The sequence below is a fragment of the Manacus candei genome, unplaced genomic scaffold, assembly GCF_025592945.1.
Source record: "Manacus candei isolate 608988 ecotype Guabito, Panama unplaced genomic scaffold, ASM2559294v1 h1tg000043l, whole genome shotgun sequence".
Classification (NCBI taxonomy): Eukaryota; Metazoa; Chordata; class Aves; order Passeriformes; family Pipridae; genus Manacus; species Manacus candei.
This window is the reverse complement of record NW_026138091.1, coordinates 15816888-15838339: the sequence shown is the minus strand read 5'-3', so window position 1 is coordinate 15838339 and position 21452 is coordinate 15816888. Positions and strand designations below refer to the sequence as shown.

The window sequence follows — 21452 nt, the reverse complement described above, 5'->3', positions numbered from 1 at the left end:
GGGAGAATACAAAGTTCACAAGTAAAAGAGAAGGAAGTTAAAAAACCCAACTAGTTTTTAACTCTCAGTCTCTGTGAAGATTATGGAGCAAGTCCTCAGGGAAGCCCTTCCAGGCAGAGTAAGGACAAAAAAGTAATTGGGAACCACAAGCACAGGTTTCCCAAGAGTGGATTTTGTCTGACCAGCCTTCTATGCAGAGATGACTGGTTCTGTAGATGAAAGATGAGCACTGGACAAAAGGATCCTCATTTTAGCAAGTTTTGCAACACAATCTCTCCTAGGAATGAAAACAAATTAGGATGGTATGAACTGGATAGATGGTCTATAAGGTGAATGAAAAACCTACTTGACATAGGTCAAACCTTAAAAGTCTAACACGTGGCATTTGTCAAAGGCTGATACTGAGACACTAATTGAATCTTTATTGACAACCTGAACAAAGGGATAGAATGCACTTCTTTGAGCTTTCAGATGACAACAAGTTTAGGAAAATCACTGATATACTGGATCATAATGTGAAATAAGGCAGCAGTATGCCACTGTAGTGATGAAGGCTCAGCACACATTTTAGTAGCAGCAAAGCCAGTAGATTGAAGGTGATTGTTCTGCTTTGGTCAGCACTTGTAAGGCCACACCTGGAGAATTGTGTCAAGTTTTTAACCCCATCGAATAAGAGAGATACTGACAAACTGGATGAAGCACAGCAGAGAGCCACTGAGCTAGAAGGGCAGCTGAAGCACAGGATACACAATGCAAGGCTAGTGGAGCTGGGTTTTTTAAAGCTGTAAAATCTCCATTCTTGGAGAGTTTCAAAACTCATCTAGATAAGGCCATAGGCAACCTGACCTGATTTTTAACTTAGCCCTCTTTTGAGCAGCAGGGTTAGACTATGAAGATCTCCAGAGGTTCCTTCCAATCTATGTTATTCTATGATTCTTCTCAAATTAGTACTCTTTCCAACTGGTTGATATGCATGACCTGGAAAATACTGGAAAACACTGCTGTCATTGCACAGAGGCACTGAGCCATGCAGCAGCTCTATATTCCCAGATCTCCGTTGACCCACACACCAGAACTCTATCCAGCATTCCTCCAAAACTAAACATGAGAACTCTGGAGTGATTGTATGGCCAAGAGCTCCAAGTAGAAAAACAAAATTAAAAAATAAAAATCAGACCAATTATTCTTTGGTATTTGCCCAAAAACACTTTGCAGAGGCAGATTAATATTCAGAGTTTGACTGAAAGTCAGCATGGCTGACAGGAGCTCTGCAGTGATCCTTCTGATGTCTGGCAGCCCAGAAGCTGGCCCACTGGCCCATCTTGGGAGTCAAGGACCTCAGGCTATCAAGATTTCTTCATTGTGATAGGGGAAAAGAGTTTTGGCTTACAGAGCTATGCAGGAGCTACACAAAGAGATGACCCAAGCATTAAGACTGATTCTCTTCCATAAAGCATTTTTTATCAATTATATTCTATATAAATTATAGAAATTTATATAAATTATGTGTACTTTACAACAGATTTTCATAAGCATTCATTGTAAACTAGAAACACCCATATTTATACCTTTTCTATTTGATTAATCTAAACTCAGAAAAGCATTAGATTTCAAAAAACTGGACTCACACAAAATTGATTTAACTTTCTTCGCAGTACTGTAATAGAGAGCAGCCTGTGCCTGTAAGGGCCCCAAATTCCTAAGAGATGTCTCTCAGTGCCATGTAGGCTACTCTCAACGCTCTTTGAAGAGGCATTCATCACCAACTTTGCATTTTTCACGGGTCCATAAATATTTAGGCTACAGCAGTGACTGATCCTCATGAGTGACTTTGTGCACAGGCCAGAGTTTCCGTCAGCTCAAGAGAGCCAAAGCTGCTAGGCTACATCTTCTGTGAGGAAGGACACAAAACCATGTGACAGTACGAGCTGGGACTCGGGCGCAGGCCACATACTTCAGGCTCTGGGCTGCTGGCCATGTTTAATCCTGAACTGGTGACGCAGCCCATTGCAATCAGAAGCTGATGCAGCGTGGTCCTCCCACGAGGACGAGGAAAGCCCCTCTCCAACTCCACCTGATGCCAACCACCCTGGTATATATATCTTTGTTTTCAGCTCTGCATCTTTTAAATTGTGACAACTGGGGGCTTGGGTGAATGCAGTACCAAACACAGTGCTCTCTCTGCCCTTGCTTCCTTGGGGCTTATGTCATCAAAATGTCTGTTCCACACTGTGCTGCTGATGTGCACTTGTGAATAATTGAAAAACTTATTTCAGCATTTCTTACCTTAATTTCCAGAACATTTTGGTTGCCTCTTGAGATGAACACTGGCTTTTCAAAATGCTTAAATACTGGATTATTTACATAATCAAAATCAAAGTACAGGGAGCTGACACCATCAAAAATAAAGAACACTTTGGTTACAAAGGGTGGTTGGAGATTGAAAACTTTCAGTGAAGGTGTTGTACAGCAGATTATCTCTGAGCTAGAGCGGTGGCTACATGCCTATAAGAAAAAAAAAGAGGTAATTGTAGTACGTACATGCATAGGAAGTCAGTGATTAACGTAACTTTCTTTAACAATACACAAATATTGAAAAAATAAACACCAAGGGTCTTGTTCTTCTTTAACCAAAGCAAAATCCTCATCAGCGCAACACAGCATTTATGTAGAGCTGGGAGAAAAGTATAAAAACTTCACGTCAATGGTGTTTGCACTCTTGTTGAGGAAATGTTCAAGTAAACAAGCTTCCTGGCCTGATTGTTCACAGCACTTTAAAGTAAATATTTTGCAGATAATTAATGGAAAATGATTTCCAAAGCCAAGGACCATCAGGCTAGCCTGATGTACTGAGCAGGCATAGTTCAGCTTACCCAGCCTATGTCACAGTGACTGCCACATGGATTTCTCTTCCTTTTTCACTACCAGAGCAACAGTAAGAGACCAGAGGACAAGGTAAAAGCTAACAAATTTGACTGAAACAGTGGAAAACAGAAGTAAAGCAGTGTTTACCCATGGCATAGCTAATTCACTATGTTTCCAGAAAGGCACTATGGACTCTGTGAGAAAGTGCTTTAGAGCCAAAGCCACTGTGGATCCTGGGCCACAAAAACTCAGCAAAGTGTATCTTCTTTCTAAAAATGTATATGTAAGGCCCAGGTGTGTGTCACTTGTTGCTTAGGTTCTCAGCAAGTCCCTGCTGAGTGTGTTGACTGTGGGACACGCTTTGCACTGTATCTCGGACCAGCAGGGATGAGATGTTTGCCCCTCACTGCAGCGCAGGAGCTGCCTGACAACAGGCATGAAGACACACTTGCCCCTCACTCTGCCACTATTCCTTGTGAGGGCCTTCTCTGAGGTAAAGCTGCTGGTGCACCTCATGATCAGAAGACCTGCCAGAGGATGCTTCGTGCCACAGGGATATGATCCAGTGTGAAATGTCTGGCCACGGTGCTTCTCTCTGTCCCACACTGCCTTGACACAGGACTTGTCTAAATCGCATTTACAGTTGACAGAGGGACAAAAGCTCACCTAGAAGGGGTTTCATCTGATCCATTTTAGACAACAGCTTTAATTAGATTAACAGTGCTCTAGAAGAGTCAACTCTCTCTTGAATGTGAGGGTTTCTACAGGACTACTCTGCTTATAGTATCAACAGCACATCTACAAGCATCAGCAGGAGGCATGGTGGGTGCTGGGCAGCATCACACAAACTGCAGAGTGGTTTGTTTGTGATTGTATCGTGTACTCCCTTCTCTGTGCCTCCCTTTCATGCTGCCTACCATGGATATGGTTGAAGAACTTCTGGCACAAACAGAGTTACTTCAACTCCACAGATGTATTTCTCTTCCAACTGTATAAACCTTCTGTAAGTAGTTCCCTGTACACTGTGCCCTGAGAGCAGATTAAACTTTTTCTTTTTTAAAAAAATATAAATACTGGGATTGACATGTGCCACAGTAAGAATGGGGCTAAGCTCCTAGTCATCATAAATCTTACATTTATTCTACAAGAGACTCTCCTGGAAAATCAACAATCCTGTCAAATACCTTTGTGCATCCAGAGAAGGTCAAAATGTGTATTTTTCTGTTTTGTTTTTCAAATTAAATTTGTTCTTATTATATAATGCTGCCTGAAGGAGTTGTGAAATTAGTTTAAATTAATGCAATGTTATTGTGCTGTTTCAAATCAGTGACATAACTGTTCAGGCTATATCAGTTATATTAAATCAGCTGTCTACAAATCAGCACTTTTGTTATCACCACAGTTTCTATGAGTATTATTGTTAAATCTTGAATCTGCCAAGGGAAAAATTTTCAATGTTCTGAGCACTTCAGTTTTAGAGCTCTTACGTGTCTGTGAGCTGCGAGTTCGGCACTGAGTTAAATAACTTGGTGCAGTTCTTAGTGATGCTAATGGGACTTGCACCTGTGTATCTAACTGCCCATCTAGATTCCTAGCAGAAATTCAGAAATAGTTGTGCAAGTCCCATGACAGTATGGTAAACTGTGGGACACAAGACAAAGGCAGATTTTTGCTCCATTTGCTTACAGTATTAGACTGTTCTTCTTTTGAATACCTTGTTATACACCAGGCTTTGTTCTATTACATGGATCTAGAAATTAATTTGAATTAGTATGGTAATAATAAGATGTCATTAGTATAATGGATGATCAAGCCATACTTTTCCATGATATATGAATGTTTGTAAGGTTACCTATCATATTGTGTCGATTCTAAAACGGGATTACTAAAATATATATAATTATGAAGCTAAGTATGTCCCAAATAATCATTATATTTATTTGATTAATGTAAATTCATAAGACTCTTTATCTACTGTAGAGTAGTGATGTCTCTTAAATTAATAGCAGTGGTATTCATAACTTTGTTTGTGGCTATCTATTAGAATCAGTACTTTACTTTATCAGGCTGGTCTCTGAAGCAGAAGCTTTCAGAAAATGATAAAAATCTAATAATACTCTTTGGAAGGGATGCAATGTGACTGATTGGTAAGGTCAAGAAAAATCTTATTTGCAATGCCCTTATTGGTACATGGTTTGACATGACATTTTTACCTTGAAATTGGTTTTAGCAATTGAAGAATATGACAGTTTGGTTTTCATGAAATATTGGATTGAGGATCTCTAAGAAAAAAATCCTAATTCAATCTATTGCCTTCTCAATTAAAATACTGCCTATCACCCAGCACCTTTAACTTTTATTTAATTAAGCTTTAAAGTACATTCACTTTAAAAGCTAAGCCTACATTCTTCTCATGACTATAATCTATATCTGAAGACTGTGAGGAAGAAAAGATAAAAATTATGGTACATTTCACAAGCATAAATAAATTCCAAAGGGAATAATAATCCATTGCACAATGCATATGACTCATCACTTAAGGTATGTATTCTTGTTTCATTTGTAAAATATGACCCCTGAGGCAATTAATTCAAACCTGACCTACAGAATCTGAACTTCAGTGCCCAATTCAATTTTTTTTCATCTGATAGAACAACAGGAAAAATTATGAGGGAGGATCTCTGAGTTCCAGAGGTCTCCCAGCAGCTGACCCAGATAAGAGAGGGGCAATTGGATGTGTATTACAGGATCTGCAGTTGTCAGAAGGGAGAAAAGATCCAATTTTTCCTTTCATAAAAAGTAAACTTTTGGAGTTCCAGTGAGGAATGAAAGATGAATGAAGTTAAAGACAGACTGGGAGACTCTCCAACTGTCTTTGCCAAAGGATGATTTCTCAATAGAAAGAGATGAGAATACAGGTCCAACTTGAGGAAAAGCACATTCAGAAGACTTTTCTGTGTAAAGCAGTGACACTCAAGCAGTGTATCTTGAGTGTTTTCCAGAGAACTCATTGGCTTTTGCTGCCATTTCAGGTAGTATAATAAATGGCCCTAATGGATCAGTAGCATTTTTATTCTAGTTGTCTTCTTGGATGAAGGCATGGGAGATGATACTTCTAGTCTATCAGATCATTGGACCAGAAGGTAGAGTAAAACCTCTCTTGCTGCTGGGTCTGAGAGCCAGCCCTTCGCACGACATGACCAATACTGACTGGGAGTCTAAAGTCTGGGCTTGGGATGGTCAATGTACCTTGTAGCACATCACTGGCACTCGGTGATTTCACACTGTGGCTTTTCCCTGATATCCCCTGCTATACTCTTTCCTTGGCAGGAGATGTGCATAAGATGAAGATCTGGCACAGAAAAATACAAATGGTTCCCCTTTTTGAGGGAAATTCTTTGCTGGGCTTCTGTGGTAGCTGTATGCCACAGAGTCAAGGCAGACAGAGGATCAAACTCTGAGTGTCTTTGGATAAGTAGTCAGGAATATCTTCAATAATCACACACTCAACATCCACACCTTCCAGGGAATTTATTTTATCATTGTTTAATATCTCTAAAGTAGACACTCACTGTTGAATTCTAGGCATTTTGATGAGTATTATGAGTATGGATTGTTCACAGACATGTGAACATTGAAGGAACTTCAGGGCATTTTAAAATTCTCCTGTAAAACAGCAGGAAATGGCACCCAGCAGAGGGAAATTAAGAAATACTAAAGATCATTCAAAAGACTACTTACTGAAGAGATAATTAAAAGTCTGTAGAAAGAGAAGATCTTGCATAGCTACAGGGTCAGTTGTTGAAGGTCATGTATTAGAAGGTGTTACTTCTTAGTTTTGTAACCTTGCATATCATGGGACATTCATGGTTAGAAGAGATTAAGCAGTGGGAATGTACAGCCAAATTAATTTATAGATGGAATATTAAAAATGGTACAAAAAAAAAGGATCCCTAAATGACCACTTGTTCACTATGGGGGAATCAATGCCAAGTACAGGCTTTCAAAGAGGAAACATTGGCTCCAAGTGCTTCAGAAACAGAAAAATCATCTAGCATGACTTACAGCAGAGGTTAGAAGACACTTATTTTGTAAACAGGCTCCTGATCAAACACCATTCCAAACTGCATAGGTTTTTTTACAGGCACAATGCAAAGTGAAAGGAAGGAACGAGCTGCTTCCCTGTTGGTGCACCTCACAGAGGAATTGGATGTGTGAGCAGAAGTGAGAGAGTTTCTGTATCCTTATGCATTCTCTATAGTTGATGGGAATTTTTGCAGCACTTCCTAAATTCTTAATTTTTGTTCCAAGTCAGAACAAATGATAAAAAGAACTCATGAAATAGAAATTAAAAAGAAACACATTGCAAGTATTGAAACATATGGTTCAATAACTCTAGAACATCTTTTTCACTCATTGAAATAAATTCAAAGAAGGCAAAATGTATTATTTTGAGTGTTAACATAGAATGTAATATAAACACAACTAGTGTGAACACAGTACTGAACAATTTTAAGGAAATTTAAATAAATATGAAATGAACATTATAAAGGCATTTTTGCCATATAGAAGAAAAATTTTCAGAAATATTAAACTACAAACATGAAAGCCAAAAAGCTCAACATAATATTTCTTCTATAGGGGGCTGGCATATTGCCCCCAAAACTTCTCAGTCTCAGTGAAACTGCACTTATAGGAAGCTGTTCCAGAAAAACTCTTTTATTAGTTGTACCGCTCACCTCTTTCACAGGGATGGAAAAAAGAGGCAGAGAAGAGCAAATGCCCCAGGGCATTTCAGCTGGCTCTGCTCCCTGAGACTTATGGATGCACAGCATCCTCAACAGCTCCTGCTGTTTACAGAAGTGATTATCCACTTACATTGTGACTCTATCAGGACTCTAGGCCACAATTAAACCTGAAGACAGTAAAGACAGAGAGCTCTCAGGAAAAGGTGAGACCTGTTTTAAATTGGGCACCATTAGTTTGAGGCAAATGGTTTAGGGTCTGGGAGGTGGCAGAAAGAAGAAGAGCTCTAGGAAACAACATTTATCAGGAGAATTTGGAGCGGTTTGGTTTATTTCAACTGAAAAAGAGAAAGGCTGAATCATAATATAATGCAAATATGTAAAATTAGCAGGAGAGACTGATTATCTGTTGCTTGTGTCCACAGAGGGTTAAACAAGCAGATAGGTAATTAGCTGCAGGATTTGAGTTAATTATTAGAAAGAAATCTTTCCAAACCACTAGGTAAGCAGGTAGAGCAGCTCTCTCTAAAGCTTGTTTAAGCAAGGTTGTGAAATTTCTTTCACAAGGAGCTTTAATAACAGCCTAGACAAATATCCGTCAGGCAGTGGTCTGCATACATTTGCTCCTGGCGCAGGGAAGCGGGCCAAGCTAGGTCTTTGTGGTCCCTCCCAGCCATACTCTCCTTTGATGCTTTGGGATGTGTTTCAGTGCTAGCTTTGGTTTTCCCAAGAGCCAGAGTTTCTGAAAGCTGACAAAAGCGGCTTCTTGGAAGAGGCTAGAGAGAAAACTGAACAGAAAAAGGTCTTACATAACAATTAAAAAAATGACTCATATAGTTATCCTCTCCCAAACTAAGGAAGCAAAAAGACATACAACCTCAGCTATAGCACTTCTTGAGCATTTTGGGTTGTATTGTACTGTTTGTCTGGGTTTGGTCTGTTCAGGATCACAACCTGTCTTCTTTATAAATCAGACAGCTAGTCTGGATCCCTGCTGGAAATAGATCCTCATTTTTGTTTATTTTTTGTAATGACTGGATGAAATTTTAGTTTTTTTGTATATCCCTCATGCATAGAGCCCAGAATCTCCAGTGCAGGATGGGTCAGACTGCAGCCACTGGCATCTGCCACCAGCAATTTCCTCAGTTACACAGTGCAATCTTGTTTTGCTAGCTATAAATCTTCCCTTTCTAATATCCTTCCTTGAGAAATATGCTTGAGGTAGAGAATAGTGGCAGAACAAATGGCTGCCACAGAGGCAGGGAAGGCCACTGAGTGCCAGAAGCCTTTAATTTCAATAGAGCAAAAATATATTGCTTGGGCAGTGTCAAAGTATAAAACACTCTGGATTATAATCTATTTGAGGTTATATTCCATCTTTTGTGCAGGGAGAATGAACTTGTGTACAGGTGCTCATACACTGGGGCAAATTTCTTAGAGATCAGCAGGGGTAGGGGATTGGTGTGTTGACAAATATAACACACACTGCAAGGTAGGAAAAGAAAAAGATAAAGGAGATAATTCTCACTGCCTATGTCTATGTCTTTTTTCAACAGCAGGTTAAAAGGCAGGATGAAAGCAAAACACTGCTCAAAGGCAAGGTTGCTCCCCAGTATTTGGGGGAGAGAGTAAATTCTATGGCATCCATTGCCTGGAGTTGCCAGTGACTTTTGGACTTAGTTCTTTAAAATTTCAGATCCTTTCAAATCTGTTCAGATTCTAAGGAAGTGAGGCAGCACCAGAGGCAGCTGAAAGATGGTTCTGGGGTGAGACTGGGCTGTGCAGGGGTTCCCGTGACCACGAACACCTAAGTGCAGCCTCATGTGGACCCGGGGGCCCTCAGCAGCCAAGGAGTGGAGGAGGGGTGGTGCTGGGAGCGACCAAGGGGGAATTTCAATGCTTCCAGGGAGCGCCATCGACCTGGAGTGTGGTGAACAGGGTGTGGCACGTGGCACAGCAATTTGCACAGGCAGGGAGAGCAGGAAAGCTCGGACCAGCTAGGAGCAGCCAACAGAGCAGCCAACAGAGCAGCCAACAGAGCAAACAGGCTGAGAAACTGGTAAGGTAGAGCTTAAGCTTCCTCAGTTATGGTTGACATGCCATAAAGCTCAATTCCTTGTTGCTGCAGGACTCACTGTACCAGCCGTGCCAGAGGCCTCCACAGCCAGAGCTGCTGATGGCAGATGCAGCTCTCCAGGTCACAGGTTGTCAGGAGTGCCTGATGCCTCTTCACGATGCTGGGGCAGACAAACAGTTATTTTGCAGAAGATGTGTTGTGGTTGAAGAGCTGTGTCACCAAGTGAAGGAGCTATGGGAAGAAGTGAACAGGCTTCACAGTATTCAAGCAAAAGAGCAAGAGACAGAGCAAGACTCTCGGGAGTCTTGAGCCTCTGTTATAGTGAAGAAAGAGGTGGACTCAGAACTCAGCAGGGAAATTAGTCAAAGGAATGTTAGTCTGTTAAAGATGAAGGCTGGAAGCTGGTCACTGCACGTACCAGGAGGAAGATTCCTCCTCCTTCTCAAAATATGACAGGTAGGACTTGCACATTCTACAACAGGTATGAGGCTCTGGAATTAGAGGGCTGGACAACTGAGGAGATGGGTGAGAGTCGTTCTAGGGTAGTGGGGTCCCTTAAAATAACACCACCTGTACCCGCATCCAGACCTCCTCTGTCAAGAGGAAAAGAAGGGTAGTTGTAATAGGAGACTCCCTTCTAAGGGCAATGGAGGACCCAATATGCAGATCAGACCCAGCTCACAGGGAAGTCTGCTATCTTACATAGGCATAGGTAAGGGACATTACTGGAAAACTCTCCAGTCTAATAAGGCACTCTGATTACTGTCCACTATTGGTTGTTCAAACAGGCAGCAATGAAATAACAAAGAGGGCAATCAGAAGAGGCTTCAAGGCCCTGAGACGATTGGTAGAGGGATCAGGAGCACAGGTAGTAATCTCCTTTATCTTTCCAGTAAAAAGGAATAATATTAATAGGAATATAAAGATTCATCAGGTCAACAAGTAGCTCCAAGGTTGGTGTAATCAGAAAAATTTTGGGTTTTTTGACCATGCCATGATCTACTCAACACCTGGTCTACTAACACCCGACAGGATGCAACTTTCTCAGAGGGGAAAAAGAATTTTAGTGCAGGAGCCAGTGGGGCTTGTTGACAAGGCTTTAGACTAGCTTGGAAGGGGGAAAGGGGCAAAACCAGGCTCACCAGTGATGAGCAATGGGATGATTTGCCAAAATTTGAGGAAATGAGCACTCATGGGATCCCTCAATCTACCTCAAGAGGTATTGGCTACAATGTACCACACCTGAAATATTTCTACACTAATGCATGCAGCATGAGGAACAAACAAGAGGAGTGTGAAGCTTTGGCCCAGTCCCAGAGATTTGACATCACTGCGTAAGTGAAACCTGGTGGGATGAGACCTGTGACTGGAGTGCCCTGCTGGATGGTTACAGGATCTTCGGGAGGGACAGACGGGGCAGAAGACGTGGAGGGGTGGCACTGTATGTAATAGAAGGGTTTGAATGTATGGAGCTCACAGTTGGCAATGGCAGAGAGAGTCTCTGGGGGCAAACAAATAATGCAGATATCAACACGGGAGACTGCTACAGACGTCCCAGCCAGGACGATGACACTGACGACTTACTCTTTAAGGAACTAAAATCAACTGTCCTTGTCCTTATGGGTAACTTCAACTTTCCAGAAATTAACTGAGAGCATCACACAGCTGGTAGAACCAGGGCCAGAAGATTCCTAAAAACCCGGATGACAACTTTATGGAACACATCCTAAGGGAGTTGACTCAGAAAGACGCTCTCCTTGATCTGCTGCTTGTCAACAGAGTGGATCCTGTGAGCAAAGTGGAGATTGGTGGCCATCTTGGCCACAGCAACCACAAAGGGATCAAGTTTAAAATCTATGCTGACAGGAGCAAAAGTGCCAGCAACACCTCAGCTCTGGACATGAGGAGAGCAGACTTTGGGCTGCTCAGGGAACGAGTAAGTAAGGTCCCTTGGGAAAGGTTTTTGCAGGTGCTGCAGTCCATCACTGCTGGTCACTTTTCAAACATCACCTCCCAAGGGAACAGAAGCAGCAATTCCCAAGTGTCAGAAGTCAAGCAGGGGAGGCAGAAGGCCGGCTTGGCTGAGCAGGGATCTTCTCTTGGAAATAAGGCACAAAAGGAAGGCGTATGCTCAGTGGAAGCAAGGTCAAGTGATATGGGAAGAATACTGAGATGTTCCTTCCTGCTTTAGGGAAAAAATTCATGTGGCCAAAGCTCAGCTGGAGTTGAAGCTGGCCGGAAATGTGAGGATCAATAAAAAGAGTTTTTTCAAATACATTAATATACTGCAGTAGGCAGTATAGAAATATCATTGACCCATTACAGGATGTGGATGGTCACCTCACAAACAGGAACATAGACAAGGCAGAGGTGTTTAACACTTTCTTTGCCTCTGTCTTCAACATGGATGAGGGATCAAGGGTGTCTAAGTGCCCTCAGCTGGAGGACCATGACAGAGAATGATCAACTCCCAGTTGACTCTGAAATTGTGTGGAATCTGCTACTCCAGCTGGATTCCTAAAAATCTATGGGGCTAATGGGATTCATCCCAGAATCCTCAAAGAGCTAGATAATGTCATTTCAGAACCTCTCTCAGTGATTCTTGAGCAGTCTTGGGAATCCGTAGAGGTCCCAGCTGACTGGAAACTGGTGAATGTTGTCCCAATTTTTAAGAAGGGCAAGAAGGAGGACCCCAGAAACTACAGGCCTGTCAGTCTCATAACGGAGACTTCACCAGTCCATAACTGGTGAAGTTATGGAGAAGATTGTTATGGCAAGTATTGAGGAAAACCTGAAAGACAACACAGTCTTTGGTTACAACCAGTACAGCTTTGTGAGAGCAAGGTCTCACTTATCAAACCTGATTTCCTGAAACCTGATAGGAGGGGCAGACACTTATGTTTTCTCTGTGGTGACCAGTGACAGAACCCAAGGGAATGGCCTGAAGTTGTGTCAGGAGAGGTTTAGGTTGGATATTAGAAAGTTTCTTCACCCAGAGGATGGCTGGGCACTGGAACAGGCTCCCCAGGGAAGTGGCCACAGCACCAAGCCTGATAGAGTTCAAGCAGCATTTCAGTGATACTTTGAGGCACTCGGTGTGACTCTCAGGGATGGTCCTGTGCAGGGCTGGGAGTTGGACTTGATGATCCTTGTGGGTCCCTTCCAACTTGGCATATTCGGTGATTCTGTGAAGTCCCAAATATTTGACAAGCAAGGAATGCAGTATCAGGGCCTGAAGAGAAGCAATATCGCATATTCTCACAGGGGAACAGAGAAAGCATATGAGTGATCTTTACTTTAAAAAAAAAAGACTGCTCAAACCCACACAAAGCAAAATCTCAAGACATGCTTTCAGCAATGATCTTTTCTTTGGAAATCCTTTGTGTCTAAAAATAATCATGCCTACATTACTCAAAGCCTAATAAATTTTGAGTTTAGTTGATTTCACTGAAATGTTTTGTTTTTCAACTGATGGATAAAGTGACTTTTTGAAAACACTGAACACTGTGTTTCATTGCAAAGGCACTGATTTTCAGATTAAAATCTGAACCCATTAAATTACAAGCCACGACTACATGCTGTGGAAATTCAGGTCCCGACACTCATAATATTATACAAATTAGGATCATGAAGAATATGATAACCTTGAAGCCATAAAAGACTGCAAATTTGCAGACATACCATTTAAAATGCATTGAGCAAACCTAGGTCTAATACTTAGAATTCAATTCAGGAAATAGTGTATAGTGATCATTAGAAATAACCTGAGAATATGAAGAGTAACATAGCATGTCATAAAGAGTGTAGGTCAATTTAGCTTCAGTTAGGCTAAACAGACCTTACAGGATAAGAAAATATTGGAGGTACAACACAAATGTGTAGGCAAATGCTTACAGAAAACAGTTGCAGTACAACTAGCCATTAAATGCAATCTTTGCTTTGCAAAAATTAAAGTGGATCACATGGTCATATCTGTACACCTTATTTAGATTTAGACATTGTGTAGTGTCAACTCCGAACAAAAATCAGAAGGCTTGGGTCCCTGACTGACCCTCTGTTCATGCAGAGGTACCCAATTGCAAAGCCCCAAACCTTAGTTGTTGAACTTTGGTAAATTAGGAAAGATTTGCCCCAATAGGGAATTTTGCAAGCAGAAATTCTTCAAAATAATACTTACTTTTGATTTTAGATAGTTACTCTTCCTCTTTGTCGCATATCCACAGTCACCACTTGAATATGACAGTAGCCTGAACCTGCCATGTAATCTGACATACCTGTATTGCGTTGCTCTGTGTTTAGTCACTTGAATTTGCATTGCTAAATTGCAATATAAAAATCTTATTATCAGATACTGTAAAAGCCTTATTTCTTTGGAAAAGGTTCCTTGGAAACTGCTGTTGTACCTTCAGCCTAATTTCAAATTTGTTGTTGAATTCTGCCTATACAGTGAAAACAGCCTGTGCAGAAAACACCAAAATATCAGTGGAAGCCTCAAAGTTTCAAGGCAAAAGTCAAAGTATTTTGACTGAGAGTTCTTAAACATTCATCACACCAAGATGAAAAGATAGCAGATTGTCTTCTCTAAGACTGACTCACCACAGAGAAGTTCATTCCTAGTTTAGGTACAGTAATCACCATCTGAGGAAAGCACACTGAGTTCAAGTTGATTCCCTGAGCTGTGATTGTACTTCCACCACTAGGAAAAATTTAAAAAAAAAAAAAGGAAGAAGAAAAAGAAAAAAAAAAGAAGATGAGTAGGATAACAATACATCTGCTGTGATAATGTTAATAACAAATTATATTTTAAAGTGAATGGTAACATAAAACCAGAATTAGGGATATATGGGGTGAGTGCAAATAGCTTTGTGCAGTGAGATTATTTTTCTGGGAAATAAATTTTATACTTACTATAACAACTAATCAAATAAAGAAAAGAAAAATAATTTTTAAAACTGTGGTATGCCAGGGTACAAAACAAATGTGTACATTTTAAAAGAGGGTGCATACTTGTACTTCACATTTGCTTTTTAACTTATTGCTTTCAGTGGTGCTGAAAAAGGTGTCTGTTTTACTGCTGACATTATTTTGGCAAAGGCAGATGGCTTGGATTATTGTTACTGAAACCATAAATATGCCACTTGAAAACACACATGCACTACCATACATATATATTCATAATATTTATACAGCGCTGGATTTAGACTATTTTAAAATCCATTTGCTCTCCTGAGTACCCCTGACTTGTCACATTAAATTATTTTCCTCACTAATCAGTGTAATGTCCAGACACAGTACAGGAGACACACTTAGCTGTATAGTAGGTATCTCGGCAAGACACCACAGGTAGGCTCAGCAACAGCTAGGAGTGAAATCACATAAGGAAAAGAGCCACCCTTCCCCCTTCTCCTTCACCTCTGAAAGGAAATGATCTGCCCTCTGCAACTGCACCATAATGGAAGCAATTGGCATGGCAGATGAAGATAAAAATGCAATTTCTTTTGATGGATTGCTGCGCAGCATAGCCATTCTTTGTTCATTTGTCACTTTTCTTGTTTCTATGAGAAACTTTTACTCACCTAAGAAAAGATTTGGACGGATGAATTTTGAAAACAACAGGGTCTTCTCTGTATGTGAAATGGCTGCTCGCGTCTCGAATAGCTCCATCGATTTCCATTCTCACACGATATTCCTGGGGAATTTGCTGCGCTGGAGTGTAGCACTCCACAGTGCTCGCCAGTATGCTGGGAGGACTGCAAAGGGATTGCTTGTCAGTATTATAAAGCATGTACTTGGTTTAAAACACTGTCCTTTAGTAAGCCCCAACATTGCCTAGGGATCTGCTTGTAAGAAAATGTCATTGATTTTCCCACTGGATAATCATATGGCAACAAGCACCACTGCCTAGGCTCAAGATTCATCTTAATTTAGTTGACTTGCTACTGGAAGGTGTTTCCCTAGCACTGCTGGCAACCACATCAGCCCCTGCACCCTGCAAAGGCAGCTTTCAGCCTGGAAAACACCACCACACTCCAGGTTTAAGGAGAATGACCTGATCTGCTGTAACCAAGGGATAATGCCTCTTTCAAATCCACAGGACTTATCCTGTCTTAAAAACCTCAAGTAAAGGTGCTAGTGTGGGATGTACCCACTGCAGAGAATCTGTGCTTAGTATTTAACATTTATATACAGCTGTGATTGAAGGCATTTCCACACAGGGCACATCAAAGATTTTTGACTGAGCTCCTACTGGATCCAGTACAGAGACATGAGAAATTCTAGCTTAATCCTCAAAACAGTTTTATATATACCAAAGGCAGTCCCAATGTGATGCTGCCTCAGGCTGTTCAGTGACAGCAGTGCAGAAGTAGCTGCTCCTCTGCATGGGATACACATTTCCACACTGGTCAGGTCTCTACCAAACAAAGCAGTAGGAAATGGTAACCTGCACCCACTGGATCTCACTGGCAGCTGCTGCGTGAACAATAGCTCTTGATAATACAAGGGAGAAGGCTGAGCTTGTGGGAGTCGGGGTGAAAAAAATTATGGGAAATAGGCAGCTTCTAGTCCATTAGAAGTTGATTTGCTACTTCTCTATGCAACCTTTTAATGAGGTTAATGAAGACATGACAGAATAAACAAATCTTCTAGGGAACCGCAGTCCCTTCTAGGAATCTTTCAGATATCCTGAACTCAGGATATAATCCAGAACTGAATGCTTATTGCAGTATAAATTCCCCGATAAATGACACAAGGAGAGGAAAGCTAATGCATTTTTGCATTTGCTTTTTTTAGCTCCAAGACATTTTAATCACGCCATTTCAATATTAAAGGCATAACTTTTTAATAAATACATTACCTTTTCAAAGTGCATGGTTGCTCACCAACAAAAATCCTTATGGATTTTCCACTCCTTAGGTATTTTCCAGCTACAGTTAGCAATGTTCCTCCAGATTTCGGGCCATAAGTGGGGGATATACTTGTTATTACAGGATTCTAAGGGATGGTAAAAATAAGAACAGTGGATTATAAAATTATTTCAAAATATGAAGAAGAATCTTAAAACATTTATAAGCATTTCCATGAAGTAATAATAAAGCCAACAGGAATACAGAATTACCATACTGGATTGGACTCATGAGAAGTTCCTTCCAGTTAATACTGAAGCTAATTTTGACTATAAAGGTTTAATATCATAGTGCTTACCACATATGAAAATGTATTGAACAGTGTTTTGCCATGTCCAACAGAAACACTACTGGATATATTAAAACCTGGACTTTTTGCAGCAGGAACTGTGCATTCAAGCCTTTAGAAAACAAGGGGAAAAAAGGGATTACATTTAGTTTCTGCTTGATTTTTTTTGTATTAAAATAGAACCACTTCAAACTCATAATGGAGAATACATACTAAACAGATCATCAATGTATAAGCATCAAGGACATTTCAGAAGTAACAGCTAAAAGAACTCTGCTCCTCGTCTTTAATAATAAATACACACACTGTGGTCTTTATACTTGGCCAGAAAATAATAATAATAATAATAGTATATCAAATATATTTCAGAGAAAAGAAGCATGCTAGAGAAAAAAAAAGACCTCCCATCCAACAGCTGAGGGTCTTTTTTTTTTTTACTTTTCCTTTAGTATCAAATTTTGGTAGATAACAGGATTAGAAAAAATGCATTATATACACACATTTGTTGTATAAATTTAAATATTACCAAAAAATTAAACTTGAAGTTTTGTGGCAGCATATGTCAATGTATTATATTACATTCACACAGTCTCATATGTGACATAATCTCCTTAAATCGTTTTGTTTCCATTAAGTCTGTTAGGACTGTTATTGAGCAGTTAGGAGAGTGCTCAATACTTCTTGAGTACTTGCTGGAGTATACTTGCTGCTATATATGTGAGCAGAGAAGCTGTGCTATGATTTGCACATTGCTTTGGTGGTAGATAGTCATATGCTCTGAACTGAGAGAGGATATTCAATGAACTTCCTATTTCTTCCAGATAACAATTTTAATAACTTCTGTCTTAAGTCATTATCCCACCATCTCAAATACTTATTTCTGAGGAAGAGGAGGAGAGGTGCAGCTGGGGGTCATAAACCTCTGGATGACAAAATATCTGCATCTTCTCACATTTCTCTCCAGCAGCTTCACAGACCAAGACGACAGAGGTGACATAACTGAGTCCAGCAGGATCCTGGCCAAAGGAACCTGCCCACTTTTCAGAACTTTGAATAGCTTCATTCTTGCCAGCTCCCACAGATGTTGAAGACCATTTCACAGACAAACCAGAAAAAGCTGCTGCAGGGGCTACTGGCATAAACTTGATTTATTGTTCTCCATTTGGAGCACTTTTTTCTTGGGGAGCTTATCAAACCAAGGGATTTTTTTCAACTTGAAATTTCAGAATCTGAGATGATACATATTTGTCAAAAAAATCCATATAAAAGGACATTCATATTTTAGGTTTCTTACTTGTTTTTGTTGCTAGATTTTGCTTCCAGAGCACAAACTTTTCCTCCAATATGGACTACTGTATTTTTTAATTCAAATCTATTATTTTTGCTGAATCCAAAGTCCCATCCACACAGTGTCAGCTTTGTCCCACCTTCTATGGGGGCACTGCTTGGGAGAATCTGTCAAAAAAATATTGTGTTAGTTGAATCAGGTTTTCTTGAACTTCAAATGGAGCTAAAGAATGTGCAAAGAATTAATTTTAGAAAAGCATTTCTTTTGGTAGACTATGTCCTAGCATTCATCTTAATTGTTCTTCACCTTTCATTTGTCACATTATGAGCTTTCTCTGGCAGTAGCAATAAATAACGAAACCTATACCAGAAAGCTTTGAAAGTTAGTGTTTAGGGGCACTGAACAAGCTGTGCATTGTAACAGTCTTTTAAATCCTGCTGTTCTTGTCTTTCACATCTTATTTCTGGTATGTTAAACATACAATATACTTATTTTGTTAGAAGCTGAATGCTGAACACAAAAGAGCCCCAAAATGACCATTTTTTGTCAGCTTGATGAAAGTTGGGTTCAGAGTGAAGTAGCTTCAAAGACACCATAATCTGGCATCGCGTTGACTGTGATAAAGTTAACGTGACTTCTGCTATTCTTTCCTTAAATCTTTTACATTTGGTCACCTCTAATTCTGAGTTAAAAATAAATTACCCCTCAGAAACACAGAGACAATCTACAAAGGAAATGCCTTTTTTTTATATATATATTTTAAATTGTCCTGTAAAATATAACAATGGTGGGAAAAACGTAGGAACACTATAGAAGTCATACAAAACTCAGTAAAAGTACTGGTCAGTACTGCCAGTAAAAAAAAAAAACCAAACCCAACCAACAAACCCCCCCAACATTGGTTCAGGGATTATGAGGACTTTTAACAATACTGCATAATTTTGCAAACATACCAGTACTGCTGAACGCAATAAAGAATGAAAGACTGAATTTATACTTGTGATCATAGTGCCTAAATGTCTTAATGCTTTAGTGATAATAATTTGGCTCCTAAAATGCAATACAGCTGTGCCCTTCAAAGGACCTGACTTAATTTTCAAGCTGAAAGTGTTTGACTGATACTTGGCTATTATTTCATCTGGAAATCCAGTAAGACAGCACATTTCTGTTCAAGTCTCTTGTAGCTATACTTCAAGACTCTCACAAATGAAGTATTGCATATAGAAAGGCAGCTGAAGAATACTTCAAAAGAATTATACCATATACTATATATGGGGAAATTTACTGCCCCCATTAGAAACCAGACAAAGAGTCTGATCTAAAATTCACTGAAGCCAGAAGGAATCTTTTCTGTTTTAAAGAGCTTTGAATCAGCTCTCAACAAGCAAAGAAGAGGGAACCTATGCAGGAACAGTACTTTTGCACAAATCCTGTAAAAAAGGAGTGATACCCCCACAGCCCCTTGACACACAAAACTGCAGCTAAGAGTGTGGAGCAGTGCTGTACCCCATGGAGTCTGTGCTATTCCCAAGTTTAACTTTCTCTTATTTCTTTGAGTTTTTTCCTTCAAAATTGAGATTTGACTTCTGATCCTAGTTTTCCACTCTGCTTAATATTTCAGCACACTTACCTATTTTTGGAGTAATAAAACCCCAGCAGAAAGTGACATTGCTCTGTGGGATACAGGATGTCTCTATGTTTTGTACAATAATGCACTGATGTGGCATTTGAAGAGTTTGAAATGTAATCCATAAGTTAGCAAAATAAGGGTGTTAAAAATCAGGCTGCACAAAGCCATACAGAATAAAAACTGAAGGTACTGAACTGGTTTTTAGTGATCTTATCTGCCAAAAGAAACTTGTAATAGCAGCCCATGTACCTTAATTGAGGGAGAGTATTTACTACATTCTGCCAACAAATTTAGGAGGCAAGACCTCTAAGCAGAGAGCAAAAAATAAACCAAATCTTAAACTTCTGGTTTTAAGTTCTGCAGAAATTCCCCTAGACTGTTTTTATTCAAGTCTGTATTTTTGTTCCATTTGTTCTGTATGATGAAACATCTGAAAGTCAAATGTGGTTTTTCAGACTTGTTCTTGTGAGAGCTGACAGGAATGAGTAGTCAGCCTCCTGGCATTGAACTCAGGTATATGTAGGTATCTTCTCTGTGCTTACATTGCGCAGGTAGTAACACAAAGTAAGCAAAACCCAAATCAGATACAAATGCTATGAAATTCAGGATTCAAAAGTTCTCTATAGTATGAAAACCCCACTGATAACATGGAGCAAGTCCTGCTGCAAGGCCTGCCATTCTGCTGTTTTCTGGACTTTGGGTTAAGGGAGGAAGTTAACTTTTGTGATTTCCTTTTGCTTATGTTGACAGTCATTATGCCAATATCCACTCATATACTTTATAAATTTTTGGAAGAAAGTATATATTTATTAGTTTCAATAGCCCATTCATTTCAATTAAGAGACAAGAACATGTAGAAACCATATGTGAAATTTTCAGCAAAAACTCCAACCTCAACAGGCAGCAGAAAGCCTGATGTCCTTGATACATCTGATACAAAAGCCAGCTAAAATGACTCACTTTAAAAACAACAACAAACCATGTCAGATTTTTAACCACAACAAAGAATCAGAAGGGATACCAATTTATTTCTTCTTTTACACCCTTCACCTTTCAGCGTGACCTGAACACCACACACAGATGCTTGCAATTTGTTCCAGCACCAAGTGGTCTCTGAGGAGACTCCCTCGAGTCCTCTGGCTTCCCTCTAGCACTGCTCATCCAGGCTGACAAAACACGCCCCGTGGTTGGCAGAGGCAGTGGATGGGAGTAGACTGGGAGCTGGGCTGTGGAGGGGACGTGTTCCAGTGCCTGCCCTACTACACTGTCGGTAGCAGGGGGGATGCCCGGGCAGAGTTGGCGGCTCCCCACCACCCACAGCTCCAAGGGAAAGTGCTTAAAGCAGGGCAAAGAAACAAAGGATCTGCAGGACTCCATGGGAAGACTTTGCCAACCCTCCTGAGAAGAAAATATCTTTTTCATTGCCCACCACTGTGTGTAATAACCTGGGAAAACTTTGTTGGCAACTTCATTAGCTAACATCCACTGGACCAGACCCTCATAGAGCAATCTGTTCCCTTCAGGTTAAAATGATCATATGACATATCTCAAACAATCTGTCCCTCTGGAAGCTGCAAAATATTAGGCAGAGGTTCAGACTGAATTTCAGATACTATGCAGAGCAGGTCATCCTCTGTTTGTTAGGAACAAAAA

General features: G+C 40.2%; 1 protein-coding gene across 8 annotated transcripts in view; it reads right to left on the bottom strand.

Moving 5' to 3' along the window:
- The window catches only part of MET (MET proto-oncogene, receptor tyrosine kinase), a 92570-nt gene that overhangs the window by 22379 nt on the left and 48739 nt on the right, over positions 1–21452 (bottom strand). For all 8 annotated transcript variants that reach the window (XR_007905882.1, XM_051795412.1, XM_051795413.1 and 5 more), the window contains 6 exons: positions 18176–18336; positions 16891–16993; positions 16544–16680; positions 15264–15437; positions 14284–14383; positions 2287–2505 (listed from right to left, as the gene is read on the bottom strand). Coding sequence is in view for 7 of the 8 variants with exons in the window: in XM_051795412.1 (XP_051651372.1) it covers positions 2287–2505; positions 14284–14383; positions 15264–15437; positions 16544–16680; positions 16891–16993; positions 18176–18336 (894 nt within the window). In the remaining variant the exon portion in view is untranslated. The remainder of the gene's footprint in view (positions 1–2286; positions 2506–14283; positions 14384–15263; positions 15438–16543; positions 16681–16890; positions 16994–18175; positions 18337–21452) is intronic.